The 20,999-nt window shown below is 37.7% G+C and overlaps 1 protein-coding gene across 14 annotated transcripts in view; it reads right to left on the minus strand.

The window, feature by feature from the left end:
• PLEKHA5 (pleckstrin homology domain containing A5) overlaps positions 1-20,999 on the minus strand; it is a 242,744-nt gene that overhangs the window by 200,003 nt on the left and 21,742 nt on the right. The window contains exon 4 of one of the 14 annotated variants that reach the window (XM_060166770.1): positions 3,706-3,766. The exons of 12 other annotated variants lie outside the window; for them this stretch is intronic. In XM_060166770.1, coding sequence (XP_060022753.1) covers positions 3,706-3,766 — 61 coding nt within the window. Of the gene's footprint in view, positions 1-3,705; positions 3,767-8,934; positions 8,955-20,999 lie in introns of those variants that run through there. One more of the 14 variants, XM_060166777.1, reaches the window with a different exon arrangement.

Genomic DNA, 20,999 nt, shown 5'->3' on the forward strand with positions numbered 1-20,999 from the left:
AGGTAGTGTTCTAATTTCATTCTTTTACATGGAGCTGTCCAGTTTTCCCAGCACCACTTATTGAAGAGACTGTCTGCTCCATTGTATATCCTTGCCTCCTTTGTCATGGATTAGTTGACCATAGGTGCGTGGGTTTATCTCTGCGCTGTTTATCCTGTTCCATTGATCTGTATTTCTGTTTTCGTGCCAGTACCATATTGTCCTGATTACTGTAGCTTTGTAGTATAGTCTGAAGTCAGGGAGTCTGATTCCTCCAGCTCCATTTTCTTCTCTCAAGATTGCTAAGGCTATTCGAGGTCTTTTGTGTCTCCATGCAAGTTTTAAGATTTTTTGTTCTAGTTCAGTGAGAAATGCCACTGGTAATTTGATAGGGATTGCATTGATTTGGAGATCGCTTTGGGTACTATAGTCATTTTCCAAATATCATTTCTTCCAATCCAAGAACATGGTATATCTCTCCATCTTTGTGTCATCTTTGATTTCTTTCATCAGTTTCTTATAGTTTTCTGAGTACAGGTCTTTTACCTCCTTCGGTAGGTTTATTCCTAGGTATTTTATTCTTTTTGTTGCAATGGGGAATGGGATTGTTCCCTTAATTTCTCTTTCTGATGTTTTGTTGTTAGTGTATAGGAATGCAAGAGATTTCTGTGCATTAATTTTGTATCCTGCAACTTTACCAATTCATTGATTAGCTCTAGTAGTTTTCTGGTGACATCTTTAGGATTTTTTATGTATAGCAGTATCATGTCATCTGCAAACAGTGACAGTTTTACTTCTTTTCCAATTTGGATTCCTTTTATTTTCTTTTCTCCTCTGACTACCGTGGCTAGGACTTCCATAACTATGTTGAATAATAGTGGAGAGAGTGGACATCCTTCTCTTGTTCCTGACCTTAGAGGAAATGCTTTCAGTTTTTCACCACTGAGAATGATGTTTGCTGTGGGTTTGTCGTATATGGCCTTTATTATGTTGAGGTAGGTTCCCTCTATGCTCACTTTCTGGAGAGTTTTTGTCATAAATTGGTGTTGAATCTTGTCAAAAGTTTTTTCTGCATCTATTGAGATGATCATTTTTTTTTGTTTGCTTTTTTTTCCCACACACACACACTGTATTTTATTTTTACAAGAGATAAATAAACTGACACCAAGCATTGTAAGTGGATGAACACAACAAAAGCGATGATTGCAATTACCAAACATGAAACACACTCATACTATGTCATAATATTGACATTCAGTCCAGCAATCCTCCACTGTAACATCTCCTTTATTTTGCAGTGAAAATTGATTTGTATATTTTTTGCCTCTGAGTCCCTGTGGGATTTTTTAAAATTATTATTCAAACAGAAACTCACAAAAATTATAATCATCCTCATCAGTTCACTGAGTCCCATGTAATTAAATTTTTTGTATCTTGATCTTTTGATAGCACTTTTATGAATTCATCAGTTTTCCATTAGAGTTCTGAAAATGCTTTTTCATTCAGTTCAGCAGTATAGTCAGTTACCAGAAACCTGTACTTGTCAGAGTCTTTTCCATGGATTCCTTAAAGATGAAACCCTTTTATGGCAACATTTTTGCAAAAGCATCAGAGTACACCCAGAACTGTCTGTAAATGACAAAAGACTTAAAAATGACCACAGTTAAAGATTTGATGAAAGTTCACAATAATGCAATTGACAAGGAAATTAAGTTATTTCTGAGATATATATTTTAAAGTAACAACTAAAATTATGACTTATAACATTATACCAGAATATATAAGATTTTTAGAAATTTCATGTAATGTCTGAAACATCTATATTAACATATTTCCATACAAATAACCCAAAGAGAGTTTATTAGTTGTTTTTTTGTTTGTTTTCTTATACTGCAAGTTCTTATTACTCATCAATTTTATACACATCAGTGTATACATGTCAATTCCAATCGCCCAATTTAGCACACCACCATCCTCACTTCACCACGGTTTCCCCCCTTGGTGTCCATACGTTTGTTCTCTACATCTGTGTCTCAACTTCTGCTCTGCAAACCAGTTCTTCTGTAACATTTTTCTAGGTCCCACATATATGCATTAATATATGATATTTGTTTTTCTCTTTCTGACTTACTTCACTCTGTATGACAGTCTCTAGATCCATCCATGTCTCAACAAATGACTCAATTTTGTTCCTTTTTACGGCTGAGTAATATACCATTGTGTATATGTACCACATCTTCTTTATCCATTCCTCTGTCGATGGGCATTTAGGTTGCTTCCATGACCTGGCTATTGTAAATAGTGCTGCAATGAACATTGGGGTGCACGTGTCTTTTTGAATTATGGTTTTCTCTGGGTTTATGCCCAGTAGTGGGATTGCTGGATCTTGTTCCTTCATCTGGTATGTAGCCCCTCTGCCTTTTCATCTTGTCTATCTTTCTGTGAATGTGGTTTTTGTTCCACATGCTGCAGGATTGTAGTTCTTCTTGCTTCTGCTGTCCGCCCTCTGGTGGATGAAGCTATCTAGGAGGTTTGTGCAAGCTTCCTGATGGGAGGGACTGGTGGTGGGTAGAGCTGGGTGTTGGTCTGGTGGGCAGAGCTCAGTAAAACTTAAATCCGCTTGTCTGCTGAGGGTTGGGGCTGGGTTCCCTTCCTGTTGGTTGTTTGGCCTGAGGCAACCCAACACTGGAGCCTACCTGGGCTCTTTGGTGGAGCTAATGACAGACTCTGGCAGGGCTCACGCCAAGGAGTACTTCCCAGAACTTCTGCTGCCAGTGTCCTTGTCTCCACAGTGAGCCACAGCCACCCCCCACCTCTGCAGGAGACCCTCCAACACTAGCAGGTAAGTCTGGTTCAGTCTCATATGGGGTCACTGCTCGTGGGTCCCGATGAGCACACTACTTTGTGTGTGTCCTCCAAGAGTGGAGTCTCTGTTTCCCCCAGTCCTGTCGAAGTCCTGAAATCAAATCCCTCTAGCCTTCTAAAGTCTGATTCTCTAGTAATTCTTCCTCCCATTGCCAGACCCCCAGGTTGGGAAGCCTGACGTGGGGCTCAAAACCTTCACTCCAGTGGGTGGACTTCTGTGGTATAAGTGTTCTCCAGTTTGTGAGTCACCCACCCAGCAGTTATGAGATTTGATTTTATTGTGATTGCACCCCTCCTACCATCTCACCGCAGCTTCTCCTTTGTCTTTGGATGTGAGGTATCTTTTTTGGTGAGTACCAGTGTCTTCCAGTCAATGACTGTTCAGCAGTTAGTTGTGATTCTGGTGCTCTCGCAAGAGGGAATCTCACGTTTTTTTTATAAATTTATTTATTTTTGTCTGCATTGGGTCTTTGTTGCTGCGCGTGGGCTTTCTCTAGTTGCAGTGAGCAAGGGATACTTTTCATTATGGTGTGTGGGCTTCCCATTGCGGTGGCTTCTCTTGTTGCAGAGCACGGGCTCTAGGTGTGTGGGCTTCAGTAGTGGCTCGCGGGCTCAGTAGTTGTGGCTCACAGGCTGTAGAGTGCAGGCTCATTAGCTGTGGCACACAGACTTAGTTGCTCTGCGGCATGTGGGATCTTCCCAGACCACGGCTCGAATCCATGTCCCCTGCATTGGCAGGCAGATTCTTAGCCACTGCACCACCAGGGAAACCCCTCACATGTCTTTTTAAAAAGGCACATGTTAAATGCTACCCATAAATAAGAGAAAATATACAAAATCAGATAAATTATCTAAAAGTACCTAGATTGGTGCCTGGCTTCGCGGGCACTCAGTAGATGTTTGGTGATATGCAAAACAGCTTCTGATGGAAGATTACAAATTCCTTAATAATTTATTACATATGACAATCGTTCCCTGCGTTTTATATTTACAGGTATAATTTATTTCATTGGGAAGGGGCTACAAGGTGAAGATAGACTCCAATTTGCTCTTTTGCCTACATACAAATAGTACCCCAAGGTATCGGGGGAATACAGAGATCTGGGGATGGAATTCAGAAAATCCATTAAGTTAGGCGAGAAAGAAATTATCCTTTGCCATCACTGATCTCTAACTGAAATTTAACATTTCCTTTAATTATGAATATAGACAACAGGCCACACTTGTATTAGCGGCACCTCTGATTTTTATCAACAAGAAAATTCAGATATTTTATATCGTATTATATTCACTGCAGATATCCTGAAATATCATTTACACTCATTGCCACTCCAAAATTACCAGTTATTAGACTCACTTTTAGACTTTATTTAATGTGATATAGATATTACTGTATCACAAATATGTTTGAATATTGTCCTACCTATATTTCAATATAATTGGCCTGCTCTGCAATCATACAGTTGCGCGCGCGTGTGTAGTACAGATTTTAAAAAGGTTAAGAACTTCTTTTTCAAAGGACGGTTAAGACCCTGCAGACTTTGCTCTATTCCAAGAGGTTCCCCCCCTCTTTCTCTCCTCTTTCCCAGTCTGTCCTCCTCACGCCCCTCTTCCATCCTGCCTGGCTTCAAATGCAAGGAACTTGGGAAGAGAAAGAGGGCAAAGAGGAAAACCTATGGCCAATTCTGCATCCCTTTTCTCCTCTCCCCTCAAATATGATTATTATTTATATTCACAGCCTCTAAATACATTTCCTCTCCTAAACTCTGAAGCGTCTTTTGTGACTCTTTGCTCCTTAAACCCTAACACCAATATCAGTGATAAAATGTCTAGGGTAGTCAGCGTGTCACTCTCAATTGGACAAATCATAGCTTTTTAATGCCCAAAGACCCATAACCTGTGTGGCTACACACTGACAGAAGGGGGTCTATCAAACAACAAGGAGACAGTCAGATAGGGAGAGGTGGGCAGTGGAGGGAATGGGCTGGGAAGGGAGGTGGGCTGCAGAAAGAGTTTTGATTTCTCATCTTCCTAGTGTTGGAAGGAAAGAAGGAATGAATAAAGGGAAACACATACACACACACTCCTACCTGGAGAAACCACCACATGGGCTATGAAACTGCTCCAGGAAAGGAAGAAGAAAGAGTAAGACTGTGTCCCCATTGGAAGTGGGCCAGGAAGAAAAGAAGCACTGGGTGAATAGAGAACAGTGAAGATAGAGGACCTGCTGGTTAGTTCTTGATACTAACTTGGTTAGTTCTCAAGCACCTAGTTCAGACTAAGAAGCGTCCAAATGGGAAGCCCAGGTTTGCTCATATTCACATGGTTCTTCTCCCCAGCTTCCATGTACCCAGAACAAAACTCCACTGGAGACCCTATAGCAAGCCCAGGAGCCATCTGCCGAAGCTTAGAGCTAGAGAAAGAGGTTTCCATCACACTTGATTAAGAAGGGAGGGGGAAGGCAAAGGAGAATCCTTACAATGTTACAGTAGAGGGATGTATCTGCCCCCAAAAATACTGCAGATGAATTAAGTTTTCCAGTACTATCAGTATTACACATCACAAGTTGGCTGATTTATCTACACATTATTTCTATGAGACAATGCACTTGTGCAAGTTCTAAACAAATGATTCATATAAAGTCTGAACATGACTCATGACAAAGAACTACTTTTAGTAATTATGCACCAAAGCACCAAACAAACGTAGGAACAGAACATAAGAAAGTAAAAGTTTAAGAAATGATGAAAATATTAAGACAGTGGTAAACATCTTTTAAAAAAAAATAACAAGGCGTATTTTGATATTTTGTACAAATTTTAGTTGATTACACTTTATTATTAAAACCAGATACACATAGCGAAGCCAAGCTTAAATTCAGTGTATAAATTCAATGCTTTAACATAAATTTTAAAACACACACAAATTGGTTATTTTTCTACGCTATACCTCTATAAAAACATTTTTCAATGAAATGCCTGTTTTTTTTTTCATACACAAAACACATTCTCAATTATCCAGAAAATCAACATGAGGAATAGTATTTATATGATACAATGTTACTCTTTTAAAAGATGAAGCAAAAATTGTGTAGTTACAAGACATATAGAAAAATAAAACTAGAATTTCTTTGCTTCTGATGTATGAGTAAAATAGCTTTAGAAAAACATTTTGTTATTCTAGCAATTAATGTTCAAATAACAATATTTTAAGCTCAAGGTGATGTAACAGCATCCTACTGCTACTTGAAAATACTGGGATGCGATGACACACCAAGACTGTAAACATTCGAAGGAAATGAAAAAGCCAGCTACATTTTTCCAAAGTAACTGTGAATGCTGACCCTTCCGTACTTACTACAGTACTCGTCTAATTACACCGTCTAGTTTTTACCCCTATAATTTCAAGTATTATTTCATCAATACCTTGCTAATATAATACTTGGAACAAAATTTCTATCTATATTTATTCACAAGGCCTACATTCTTACAAGATGAAATGTTTAAGTGCTTTATTCTTTAAATTCACAAAGCAATCTGACAAGGAATATATCCTAAAACTGAAAGGTCGAATTAGAAAGTGCATAGAGATGGTGCCTTATAATTTTGGTTCCTTTAAATCTTAAAACATTGCAAGAAAAAAAAATATTGTCTTCACGGAAATGACTGGAAGGGATGAATTACGTCCAGCAATTTCATGTTCAAGAAAAATCTGTTTTACCCGTAACTTACCCATTTTCTTTGCCTCAATAGAAAACATTTTCCCAAAAACGTTCAATATAACACTCTTATATGGAAGGAGAGTTAAAATTAAATAGAAACCCATTTCTTATGGAAGAATAATGCATAAATGAGTGGTCATCACTTTAAAATCATCTACCAAGATGCTGGCAGAAAAAAAATCAGAGCTTGCCTAGCACATAGTAGGAGCTCACTAAGCATTTGTTAAGTAAAGCAATTTAATGTTTAAAAACTTTCCAGTGGGAGTAAATTGAAAGTTGGAGTAGCAACCTGTCCTCTCATTCAAATTACTTAAATGTAAGTTCTGTGATAAGGAAAAACATTAAACTAAGGTAAATGTATAATAATTCCATTTTATATTAAAACAAACTTGCATTTCAACATAAATACAAAGCAATTGCTAAAGCAATAAACCTAATTGTGAACTTCCTGCACTTTCCCAGAAATGATTGCACCATAGTACAATTGCTTTTAAAAGCTCTCTGATTTACATCAGATGACTAATTTTTTTTGGGGGGGGGGGCATTTACTTAAATGGAAGTGTGCAAATTCATATTATGGGAACAAAAGTAAGACTATTTTCTGACCCCAGAAAAATCTACTCCTTCTGTTCTTAAAAGGGATATCTAATTTGAATAATCGAGATGACATTTCTTTCCTGTGCCCTGAAGGAAAGTACATTCTCGGTGCTGTTTGGAAGCTGGCACACACATAACTCAATCCTGGTTAATTTCCAAAAGCACAGATGTTATAGTAAATCCTCTTCTTTCAATGCCAAAAAGTTTTTGCTCCTAGAAATTGTTTCCCTGGCATATTCTCAACATATCAGTATCTCAATACCTGCTAATCCTAGAGAAGGAAGAGTAGCCAACACACTTTAGAAAGTAAAGGTTCCATTCTGAATCTGTAAAAGGTTGGCTTTCACTTTGTGCAAGACCCTATCTGTTAAATCTGAGAGCTTAAAATAGTAACCTTTGGTACACATTGGAATCACAGAGTGGGAAAGGGGTATCAGCTGTGTGTTTTAATATGTAGCTAACTATTAAACTGTCTGCTCGGAACACATCAAGGATTTTCTTACAAATGAGGTTAACAATTCGATCTTTGGAAAGACAGAGAAACATATTTTGGCAAATTCAGATGGAAGTTTTATGACATTTACTGAAGTGTTTTCCCAGTGAAAAACCAATGATTAACTCAAAATAAGCTATGAGAGAGAGAGAGAGAGAGAGAGAGAGACACAACATTTTGCTTTTCTCTTCCTTTCAAAACATGAGGGTAAAACTGAAGAGTGAAAGAAAAAAATTCCATAAAAAATACTTAAGTTTTCCTATATTCTTTCTTTAGGGAATATTCTGAACACTTCTAATATAAAATATTAATATGTGTTTCTATAACAAATCCTTTGATTTAAATGAAAGCAAAAACCTCACTGCTTTCTTTTATAAATATAAGCTATAATTATTATTAACACTATTATTACTATTGATTTTATTTTAGTATTTAGCCACAGAATATTCAAGTAGCAAAAAAATTATTTCTTAGGACAACATTAAAATTATAAAGACTTTGCACCCTCCCACTAAATTTAATTTAAAAATACCTTACTATAAAATGTCAAAAATTAAAAATTCAAACTCATTGACCCAGCAATACAACTGTGAACTTATCTAAAAACAAAATGTCCTAAGGAATTTATGTTCAAGGATGTTTATCATAGAATTAAATTATTTTAACAAAAAGGATTAGAAAACTAACCACTGAAAATAGGAAATCAATGAAATATATTATGATACACCTATATAATACAATACTGCGTAGTCATTATAGAATAAGAAATTGTCACTAGTGGGGCTGAAAGCATAGGAACTTTTTCAGTCCTCTTACGCCCCTTTATAAAAACTGCCTGAATTTATCATCAGCATGTATTGCTTTTCCAGTAATTACTAGAAAGATGTAGAAGACAATTTATTTAATAGAAAAATTGCAGACATATTAATGGAATCAAGTTATGAATGTGTATACTATGATCCCAATTCCCTTATGTGTATAAATGTGTAAGTAGAAAACTAAAAATATGTCAACAGTTTGTATATGTGGATGGCAGAGTATAGGTATTTTTTTTGGAATTAATTTTCTATATTTCCCAGTAGGAGCATTTCTTTTATACTCAGAAACAAAATTTTATTTCACATAATATATTGTTATGCCCCATTTGGCTGCCATATAATAACTAAAGTTATAAATCCTTTGGCTTAAAAGAAAAGGAATAATTTATGATTTGGCCTACAAAAACAAGGTAAATGATGATAATGATGATAGGAATGGGGAGGAGGTGATTATCCAAGTGTCCAATATCAAGGACTTTATCTGAAAAAAATGAACAACACTGGGATTATAGTATATCTCTATGTCATACAATAAATAAAGTTAGAAGAAAGCACTATATTACAAAAAGTTGTTTATAATATACACTAAAAAACAGATTTAACAGAGTGAAAGTAAGTCCATGGATGACAGATACATAATATGTTATGTATAAGAGATACGTGGGGACCTATCACTAAACAAATCACAGAAGCCAACTATGCCCAATTGGTAAAATCACCTTAATCCCACTATAGACAGACTATCAGCTGAAGGAGTCACATCAACTTGCTATAATCAACAGCCTTCTACTATCAATTACACAAAAATTGCGAACACTGCTACATATACACTACATAAAAAGTGAACTCACCAAGGCCTCTGACACATCCCTCAAGGCCTTGCGTAGATTTGAGACTAAGAAATACTTCAAATACTTTGAGTAGTAATTTCAACTGTTCAAATTAAAAGTTTTCATTTACTCATACCTGACTTTCTTTGAACTGAAACTTTTAACCTATGCTAATTTGCACAACATTAATGGCTTTAAGAGAAGACTAATATTTAACTAGTACAATGTGCAGAAAAGACATTTGAACAGTAAGCTTAAAATGGATGTTATTCATTACTGAAAGTAATGTTATTTTGGAACTAAGTGAACTGCATAGAGTTTTAAATGAAACGTTGAACAATGGAATACTATGCAGAGGTTAACATTTTAATGACTCTACAGAAGTGTAAGAAAATGTTACAGCAACCATCTAGTGAAAACAGAAGATTACTAAAGGATACAAAGATTATGGCTATAGCTAGATGAAAATGGGTGATGGTGAAATTGTGGGTAAATCTACTTCACAAAAAATTTTTAACATTATGGATAAATCATTGTTTCAACTAAAAAAGATAAGGCAATTTTTCTAAGCCTAAATGCCCAGTTTGCTTCTTTTGAGATCCAGATTTTAAGTAAAGGAATAAAGAATAAAATTGAATGCACAGCTGTTTGCTTCTAGGAATACAAACAGGAGGAAATAAACAGAAGGAGGCTAATGTCTGTGAGACTGGGCTAACTACTTCATTCCCAGCTGTGTTTTAATTTGTATTACAAAACAGTAACAACCCCTTTTTATGACAGTCAGAGGCTGCGAACTTCCATTTGTGCCCAGCAAAAGTTAAAGGCACACTAGAAAATACTTGGAGGGATTTCCCTGGTTGCGCAGAGGTTAAGAATCCACCTGCCAATGCAGGGGACATGGGTTCGAGCCCTGGTCTGGGAAGATCCCACATGCCACGGAGCAACTGAGCCCGTGCGCCACCACTACTGAGCCCGCACGCCACAACTACTGAAACCTGTGCGCCTAGAGCCCGTGCTCTGCAACAAGAGAAGTTGCAGCAATGAGAAGCCCATGCACTGCAACGAAGAGTAGCCCCCGTTCACCGCAACTAGAGAAAGCCTGCACACAGCAACGAAGACACAACGCAGCCAAAATTAATTGATTGATTGATTGATTAATTTAAAAAAGAGATTACTTGGAATGTTAGCTTCAGTAATTTGTTGTCTGGTTTATATTCTAAGTTGTACAACATCAGTTGAATTACTCAGGAGTTAATTCTAATTTAATGCCATTTAAAATCAGAAATGACAAAAGAGATGCCTCATCACTTACAAGTAACCTAAAATACAAGAAAGATGGGCAAGTTAAAAATCACACCTGATTTGCTGTGGTAAGATAATTAGGGAAATAATAAAGCAAGTCAGTACAGACTAAGGTCAGTTAATGCCATGGATCACAACTGCAAATGGCCCTGTTCTCTACCCTTCAAAAACGATACAAGATTTCTACTCTAGCCAGAGAAATCAGGGAGGCAGGGTTATGTTCAGATGGAGACAAGGCAACACTACAGCAGGTGAATGTCTTCGTTAGAGCTACTTTAGACACTACTCTCTGTTAGTCTCTTTTTTTTTTTTTTTTTTTTTTTTTTGCAGTACGCGGGCCTCTCATTGTTGTGGCCTCTCCTGTTGTGGAGCACAGGCTCCGGACGCGCAGGCTCAGCGGCCATGGCTCACGGGCCCAGCCGCTGCGCAACATGTGGGATCTTCCCGGACCGGGGCACGAACCCGCGTCCCCTGAATCGGCAGGCGGACTCTCAACCGCTGAGCCACCAGGGAAACCCTCTGTTAGTCTCTTAAATGGAGAACTGTAAGGTCAATGGAAGCCCAGAACCTATAAGAAATTCAAAACTTTACTAAAAAAGACATTCTTCAAGGTCCCGGTTTTTTTTTTTGTTTTGTTTTGGGGTTTTTTTTGCCGTTCGCGGGCTTCTCACTGTTGTGGCCTCTCCCGTTGCGGAGCACAGGCTCCGGACGCGCAGGCTCAGCAGCCATGGCTCACGGGCCTAGCTGCTCCGCGGCATGTGGGATCCTCCCGGACCGGGGCACGAACCCGCGTCCCCTGCATCGGCAGGCGGACTCCCAACCACTGCACCACCAGGGAAGCCCCCGATTGCCTCTTTTTTGATCTGGTGAATTTTAATCTGATCATCTATTACTTATACTGTAAATGGATGTTTTACCACAAAACTCAACTGCTAAAAGATCTTTTTGGGTAGGGTACAGCCCCACAACTGCCAATCCATCCCAAGTCTGAATTCCAACTCTGCCAGTTCTTTAAGGTTTGAGGTCCTCATTTTAAGGTTTTTGAATATATAAATGCTCAAAAACCGGTGGACAGGTCCGTAAAATGTATGCAGTAAATGACGTAAGGCAGGTAAAACACTCACCAGAGTACCTGGATGTAGTAAGTGTTCCATAAACAGCAGATATTACATAAAACAAATAGACAAAAAGTTAAAATACAAGTAAAAGTTGTCTCTGATTCAAATAACTGTTTTCTCAAAGTTTGAAAAAACAAAAAGCAAACCAAAATATCCCCTCCCATTATTATCATGCAATGTCTTATCCCTAGCATCTGGCACCATACCTAGCAAACAGTAGGTATTAGATAAATATTATTACATTACTAGATAATAACTATCAAAATCTATTATGAAATTCTGAGAATTTCTAGTTTGGAGACCTTGCCTATTTCACCTCTGCATCCCAGGGCCTGGCAGATTATGTAACATATTCAGTTAATTTCATCTTTTCTCATGAAATTAAAAATTAATTTGAATTCGTAAAACTTCTGACTTGTAATTTAACTCAATGTAAGGGCTTTTGTGTTTGGACTACAACATATGTAAGGGTAACGGCCAAGTCTGTCTAGTTAATTATTCCCAATAGATGCTCAATATTTGACAGAAATTAAGGGACTCAAATATTTAAATAAATGCATGAATTTTCACGTTCTGTAAAACAGGGAAACAGAACCATAATTCCTAACCAGAGGTCAGACCAAACAAATGTGTGAGAAGGCTATATTGAAAATATTACTGCTGGCAGTTCTGTTTTAAGAAAAAGTCTTAGACTATGTCAATTATTTATCAATAAAGCTAGAAAAAAGAAAAGAAAAAGTCTTAGAAGCTGATCACCTTAAGGAACTAACAGCAGTGTCATCATTTTAGATCCAAGAAGCATTTACTCTAAATGGCATACTGGATTTTTGGGTGCCTTCTTACCAAGACCGAAAGAAACATAAGAATTCAGTGTCATATATAGTTTCACCAATAACACATGGTTTTTACCTGAGAAACTCCATACAACCAACTTTCTAAAGTAAAGAGCCAGCTTTCCACACTGCTCTATAAAAATCTCCAATTACTTCCTGTTCTGTTTCACAGAAGTTGTAATGACTGGCTTGGCTCCATTCCCTAAAGGAAAGAAAACAAAGCAAGGAAATGCTCCTATCTAACCTTTTGATCCCTCTGCCAATTAGAGAACACGCTGCCAGGGAGGTCCCTGGAATACTAACCTTGAGAGACAATAACTGATATAGGAAACCTCAAAAAGCAAGATTCTAAAATGGAAAATACTTCCTAATACAAATATTCCTCTCAAAAAGCAAACAAAAGTACTAATTATAAAAATTACCTTCTCTGTACACCTGGGTCTGCCTGTATCAACTATTACAGAGAGGAGGATGGTTCATTCAATGTACACTTTTCAGGAATGTCTCTGAAGATAAAGATCTTCAATCAGAGATGAGTTAGCTTCAGAGAGCCATGTGAGTTGTTTCAGGGCGTATTAGGATATTTGGGTCAGTAGGTGTTATCACACTCAGTGCCACAGAAGCCAGAAACTGTCACAATTTTTCCCCATGTGTTTGATTTATTATGAGGATTAGGAGAAGTAATTCTATCTCTGATAGAATCTTGTCACCTAAGTACATGAATCCTTTGCAATCTTGTGTGCAGAGCACTAACAAATTTTAAAGATTAATGATATTGTATGCCCAAGACTATGATTCACTCTTTTAAACTGTTATCTTCTTTTGCGGAAGAAAACATATTCCACTTGATTCTAAGTAGGTTACATCTGAAGTCCAGATACAGGGGATTCCAAAGTTTACTAAAAAATCTACAGATCCTCAAACTGCAGTAATCAGGCAAATGTCTGACTGAAGACTAACAGGACAGTACACAAATGGGACCTGAAGAAAAACTAAGGTTTAAGGACTTAATAAGAAAGAATCTTGCTTTCTTCCATTCCTGGCAGGGGCTCTCTTACTAGATGGAGTTGGGTTCATTATTCAGAAGCATCTAATAAAAAGCATTTTTATTTAATCTCATGATCAAAACAAGTTCAGAACTGTCTGGACTTCCACCTTACCAGGTAAAAAGTTGATAATATAAAAACACACTTCAGTTATTTTACATAGAGCTTCTGAGATCTTCCCAGTATGGGACAACGAGCTTTCAGATAAGTACCAAGAGTTCCTATGCACACCTTTAAAATAATCTGTTTAAAGACAGGCAATTCTGTCCGCTTGCATACCTCCAGTAGTATTCCTTCCTGCTTTTCTGACTGGTCCTTTACTGCTTCTCCCCTCTTTGCTTCATTTTCCACTCTATGCTTCAGCCATGCTTGTATGAACCCAGAGGGTTAGCCCAATACTGACATACAAAGAAAGGGGTTTCTCACTCTTACCTGATGATTTAACATCAATATATAATGTTGGGGCATACGAACCCCTCAGGACAAAGCCTATCATTTCTCTGTGCCCACAAAGTACAGACCTTAGAACAGAAGTCACTTGATGTTGCCTGGTGTCCTGATAAAAAATGGCATTTTATTTTAAATCACTGAAAGCCAGTATAAATATCAGACTATTAACAGACGATTCTAGTGTTTAAGTCTAAAAAACACACCAAACACTCTGCTTCCATCAATAAGTACAAACAAAAAAAAGTGAAAAGCATTTAACCAACATTTAACTCCTCCCACTAAACAAAGATCAGTACTCTTCTTTAGAATAACTTCTCCAAAATTATGAAGGGATTTTACCAGGCTTTTCCTCTAATAACCTCTTACTGAACTTGTGGTGCATACTGAAATCTATCTTTCTTGTAAAGTCAACTACTGAGGGGAAAATTTGTTATCTACTACTAAGTATTTTGGGTCTAATGTAAAAGACAATATATGTATTACCCTTTTAAACACCCCCCTCTAAAAAAAAAAGGCAAAAGTAGAAAGTATAAAAGAGGAAAGCACAAAATAAGAAGGCAGAAATAATTTTAAATATACCAGTAATCACAACAGATATAAACTAAATTTCCAGATTAAAAAAATTTTGTTAAAGCTGGTATGATATATTAAAATCAGACAAATAGGCAAGACCATAAGTGTAAATGGAGGTAGAGGTCAACTCCCCAGGATAAAATGTTGACTTCATTCTGATGACATAGTCTACACTTAACAAAACATAACAATTCTACGCTTAAATGCATCCTGATAATGTAATTTCAAAACTTAAAAAAAAAACAAACAGAACTTCACAAAGAAAATGAAAAGTCAACACAACAGTTGAAAATTATTAATATACCTTTCTCAGCAACTGATTCCAATCTCACGCAAACTTTTCCAGGACACAAAAAGTGGAATACCTTCCAACTCGTTTTTTGAGGCTAGAACAACCTTGATTTCAAAGCCAGACAATGACAGTACAGAGAGGGAATTTACAAGGCAATTTCACTTATTATCGCAAATGGCAAAGTCCTAAACAAAATATCAACAGGCCCAATGAAGCAATGTGTAAAAGAGAAGGTACATCATGACCAAGTTGGGTTTACTCCAAGAATGATAGGTTGGCTTACCATTAACAAGTGTAGTAAACACAATTCACAGTAATTTGCTGAGTTAGCAAATTTTTAAAAATTCATCTAAATGGATACAGAAAAAATATTTGATAAAATTTAACACTCACTCCTAATAAAAGTTCTTACCAAACTAGGAATAGCAGAGATTTTTCTTAACCTAGAAAGAATACCCTCTAAAAATCTTCATTAAATATCATTCTTAATGGTAAAATAAGAAGGAGGTTTTTTTTGCAGTACGCAGGCCTCTCACTGTTGTGGCCTCTCCCGTTGCGGAGCACAGGCTCCGGACGCGCAGGCTCAGCGGCCATGGCTCATGGATGGGCCCAGCCGCTCCGCGGCATGTGGGATCTTCCCGGACCAGGGCACGAACCCGCATCCCCTGCATCAGCAGGCGGACTCTCAACCACTGCATCACCAGGGAAGCCCCAGAAGCAGTTATTTTTAAGTCAGAGCTGTAGTTGCTTCTATTAATAGTTATCATTGTACTGGAGGTACTAACCAGAAACATAAAGAAATACAAAGGGTAAAATGGAAAAGGATAAAAGGACTGGAAAGAAAAAAATCTGCCATGACTTACAGAAGATTGATAAACAATTATATATTCATCAAAAGATCCCTTAAAAAAAGTGAAGGCAGGGCTTTCCTGGTGGCACAGTGGTTAAGAATCTGCCTGCCAATGCAGGGGACATGGGTTCGAGCCGTGGTCTGGGAAGATCCCACATGCCATGGAGCAACTAAGCCCATGCGCCACAACTATTGAGCCTACACTCTAGAGCCCGCGAGCCACAACTACTGAGCTCACACACCATAACTACCAAAGCCCGTGCGCCTAGAGCCCGTGCTCTGCAAAGAGAAGTTATGGCAATGAGAAGCCCACGCACCACAATGAAGAGTAGCCCCCACTTGCCGCAACTAGAGAAAGCCTGCATGCAGCGATGAAGACCCAACACAGCCAAAAATAAATAAATAAAATAAATAAATTTATCAAAAAAAAAAGTGAAGGCAACAAAAGTACTAATTGGAAAAGATACATGCACCCCAATGTTCATAGCAGCAATAGCAGCATTATTTACAACTGCCAAGATATGAAAGCAACCTAAGTGTTCATCAACAGATGAATGGATAAAGAAGATGTGATTTTACATACACACACACACACATGCACACACGCACATACACAATGGAATACAACTCAGCCATAAAAACAGAATGAAATTCTGTCATTTACAACAACATGGATGGACCTGGAAGGTATTATGCTAAGTGAAATAAGTCAGGCAGAAAGACAAGTACTGTATGATATGACTTACATGTGGAATCTAAAAAATAAAACAAACTAGTGAATATAACAAAAAAGAAAACAGACTCAGAGATAGAGAAAAAACTAGTAGTTACCAGTGGTAAGAGGAAAGGGGAGAGGGACAACATACGTGTAGATTAAGAGATATGAACTATTATGTATAAAAATAAGCTACAAGGATATACTGTACAACACAGGGGATATAGCCAATATTTTAAAATAACTATAAAGGGAGTATAACGTTTAAAAAAAGTGAAGGCAAGATACAAACCCAAAGAGTAGATTTGCAAAAGATTACTATGTATGTTTAATAAAGAAAAAAATTCCTCAAAATCCAAAGAAAAAAGACACAAAGTAGACAAAAGATATAAGCACATGTCACAGAGGAAGAAACATGAATATACAATGAACCTAATAAAAGATGCTTAATTTCATTAACCTGGGAAATTCAAAGTAAAAGCCATAATTAGGAAACATTTGACAACCACCAGACTGGCCAAAACGTAAAAGTTGGACAATATGAAGTGCTGACAAAGATATGAAGCAATAAGAACCCATATACTGCTGTAGGGAGTACAACAGTACAACCACTTCGGAAAATAATTTAGATTTATTCAAAGAAGTCGAAATGCACCTTACCACCTCGATTATACTCATAGTTATATGTTTGAGAGAAACTTGCAAATGTGCATGAGGAGACATATGATAATGCTCACATAAAGCCATAAAAAAAAGAGCAAACACATGTCCACCAATGGGTAATGTTTATACTGTAGTATAATCATACACTGAACACAGTCATAAAAATGAACCACATCAATTTGGGATGAATCTCACAAATAATTATGTTTAACAAAATAAGCAAATCACATACAGAATGTCTTCACTTTTATGAAGTTATAAGAAGAAGCTGGGGAAATTAAACCATGCATTGTATATGGACTCAAACATATGTGGTTAAAATTTAAAGAAAACCATTGGAATGTTATAAACACTCAGGATGGTGGTTGCCCATGGAGGCAAGGGGTGGGGGAACGACAGAGAAATGGCATCAAGGAGGGGCAAGAGGGGGCTCCAAAGGTCTGAGACATGTTCTCTTTTTAAAGCTGAGTATCTGGTGCAGTGATCAACCATCGTATTTTTCTTTATGTCGGACAAATGTTATACTCATTTGGTATGAATCAAATTTTTCATAATAAAATAAAACACATCCTCAAAAAAGAAGTTTAAAAAAGTACTTAGCATCACACACAAGTAGTAGTAAAATAAACATTTGTTTATTGTCTAAACCCACAGAGTTTAGACAATTTGTTGCTGTGTAATATAAACTTACCTGTATTGCACAAGCAGACAATTTAAATTCTGTAGATTATTTTAACCTGCCTTGCTGGTTTCAATGGAACAAGTCTGACCAAAGGGTTCAAAGGCAAGAAACTAATTACTATTAATTATTCTTTATGTTACAGAGTCCCTATTTATGAGCTTATAGTCAAAAGTTTTTTTCCTAAAATTATTGCCAGGTGGTTCTGGGACTTTGTAAAATCTTCCACTACTGTCATTTCTACTTTGTTGCCTATTAGGCAACTTTGTGGTTTAAAGATTATGAAATTCTGCTCTGGTTCACCACACAGTTTGGACTTTCAAAATGACTAACAGCAAAAAGAGACTAAATATTTACATTTAAAATATCTACTTTGATTAATACCTATGTAAAAAACTTTATGACCAAAAAATAGATTAAAATACTAATCTGAAATCCTAATCCTTGGATTTTAGATGATAAATAGCACTACACAAATTGATTAAATCATTGTCCTTTAGTATTTGCATATATCATTGTTTCACATTTTTTAACAGTTTACATTTAGAAAATGCCATTTCTAATTTAAAAAGATCCTTAAAATATTCTGAAAAACCTACAATGAAAATACTGAAGTAATAAATGAGAACACATCTGTTTAGAACTCATGTAAACTCCCATGAGTTCCACCTAAAATCCCTCCACACAAGCAGAGCTCAGAACCTCCAGGCTGACCACTACCCTTGGCCAAATGAGTCACGGCCTCTTGTCTGGTTAGTCCCAGGGTCACTTTTCTCTAAGATTCTACTGAAACTAAATCCATCAAGCCTTCTCAATGCCCAAGTTCATACCATCTCCAGTCCCTTTCCCAATCCATCCCTTGACCCATTTGCTGGGTCTGTCCAGGCTTTGCTCAGCCTGTCCCTGATTTAGCCGCCACTCCGCCTCTGTCTTATAAAGAAACTTCCTGTGGAAGCGGTGCTCCGTTGTTAGCAAACCTCTCCTCAAAGCATTACCCCCAATATCTTGGCTGTTAAGGACTTTCCCCTAAGGACACCAGCTGTCCTGCTGCACCCTCTCAAACAACAGCTGTCAATTCCCCCCTCCTCAAGGTCCTTCAACCACTTGAGCCATTCATTTCCTTAATCCCAGGACCCCATCGTGCCCATAACCTGGCACATAATCTGAAATTACCAGCACATCAGCGATCATAGTGCATCAACACAACCCCCGACCTCCAGCATGCATGTCTAGCTACTCTCCCTCTGTGGGGTCTCTGGTCTTGGGAGAATCTCTGTTCTTCAGATTCCTTCTTGCTCCACTTCCTTCCTTCCCAGCCTGAAATCCAACAGTCTAACATTTCAACAAATCTATCATACTCTAAACTCTCCTGCTCATGTCTTTCATCGCATTCATCTGGAAAAACCCTTGGTGGCTCCAACTCTTCATTTTCTCTGAGCTCCCACTGCCCACGACCCTCCCTAAAGGTTCCATAAACACTTAATGAGTGTCTACAATGTACCAGAGACATAGCACATAACACGCTGTGTTTTAATGAGCTGCGGACTTGCTTAATCACAAAATTTTTATTATAAATATTCAACAAATCTCTATTGAGCATCTCCTAAGGAGAGGAAGGCACTCTTCTAAGCTCTGGGAATTCAGTAGTGAACAGGTCAGAGGAAGTCCCTGCTCTTGGGAAGCTTATATCTCAGTGAGGAGAGACAAATAACCAAAAAGTATATGAACAAGAATTTGAGCCAGTGCTAAGTACCAGGAGGAAAATAACATGGGAGGTAATATGACAGCAAGTGCCTGGTCGATGGATTCTGGGTATGGTAGGACAGGGGAGGTTATATACTTGAGAGCTTTCTTAAATACACTGAAACCTACAATATCTTCTCCACACCCCACAACTGAGGCACTAGGACCCATTCTGAACCTTAAAATGACAAAGCCCAGGGAGACTATCAAACCAACTAAACACATCATGAAAGGGGGAAAAAAAAATAACCCTGCTCTACAGGAGTTAGGAACTAACTGATTTAATAAAGAAGAGACTTATACACACAGGTCCACTTAATTTTCTACATAGCTGAAGTACATGATCAGCAGTGTGACCAGGATCAAGTGTAATCCCCTATTTGAGACAGAGGAACCATGAATTTCAAATGGGTTCAGTAAATTTAGGGGCACATGTTCTATACAGATTACAAAAAGGTTCCAGCTCTCCACCTCTCCCTATATCCACAACCTTTGTTTTTCTTGTCTGTTTGTTAATTTTTTTATTAAAGTATAGTTGATTTACAATGTTGTGTTAATTACTGCTGTACAGCAAAGTGACTCAGTTATACATATATACATTCTTTTTCATATTCTTTTCCATTATAGTTTATCACAGGATATATATATATATATATATATATATATATTGTGTGTGTGTGTGTGTGGTACGCGGGCCTCTCACTGTTGCAGCCTCTCCCGTTGCAGAGCAGAGGCTCCGGACGCGCAGCTCAGTGGCCATGGCTCACAGGCCTAGCCGCTCCGCAGCATGTGGGATCTTCCCGGACCGGGGCACGAACCTGTGTCCCCTGCATCGGCAGGCGAACTCTCAACCACTGCGCCACCAGGGAAGCCCTATCACAGGATACTGAATATAGTTTCCTGTGCTATACAGTAGGACCTTGTTGTTTATCCATTCCATATATACCAGTTTGCATCTGCTAATCCCAAACTCCCACTCCATCCCTCTCCCCCTGCAACTCCTCCACCTCTGGGCAACCACCAGTCTATTCCCTATGTCCATGGTTCTGTTTCTATTTCATAGATAGGTTCACTTGTGTCATATTTTAGGTTCTACATATAAGTGATATCATATGGCATTTATCTTTCTCTTTCTGATTTACTTAGTATGATAATCTCTAGTTGCATCCATGTTGCTGCAAATGGCATTACTTCATTCTTTCTTTATGGCTGAGTAGTAGTCTATTGTATATATATACGAGTAGTAGTCTATTGTATATATATACCACAACTTCTTTATCTATTTGTCTGTCAATGGACATTTAGGTTGTTTCCATGTCTTGGCTATTGTGAATAGTGCTGCTACGAACATAGGGTGCATGTATTTTTGAATTACAGTTTTGTCTGGATATATGCCCAGGAGTGGGATTGCTGCATCATATGGTAGTTCTAC

This window comes from Lagenorhynchus albirostris, chromosome 11 (assembly GCF_949774975.1).
Source record: "Lagenorhynchus albirostris chromosome 11, mLagAlb1.1, whole genome shotgun sequence".
Taxonomy (NCBI): Eukaryota; Metazoa; Chordata; class Mammalia; order Artiodactyla; family Delphinidae; genus Lagenorhynchus; species Lagenorhynchus albirostris.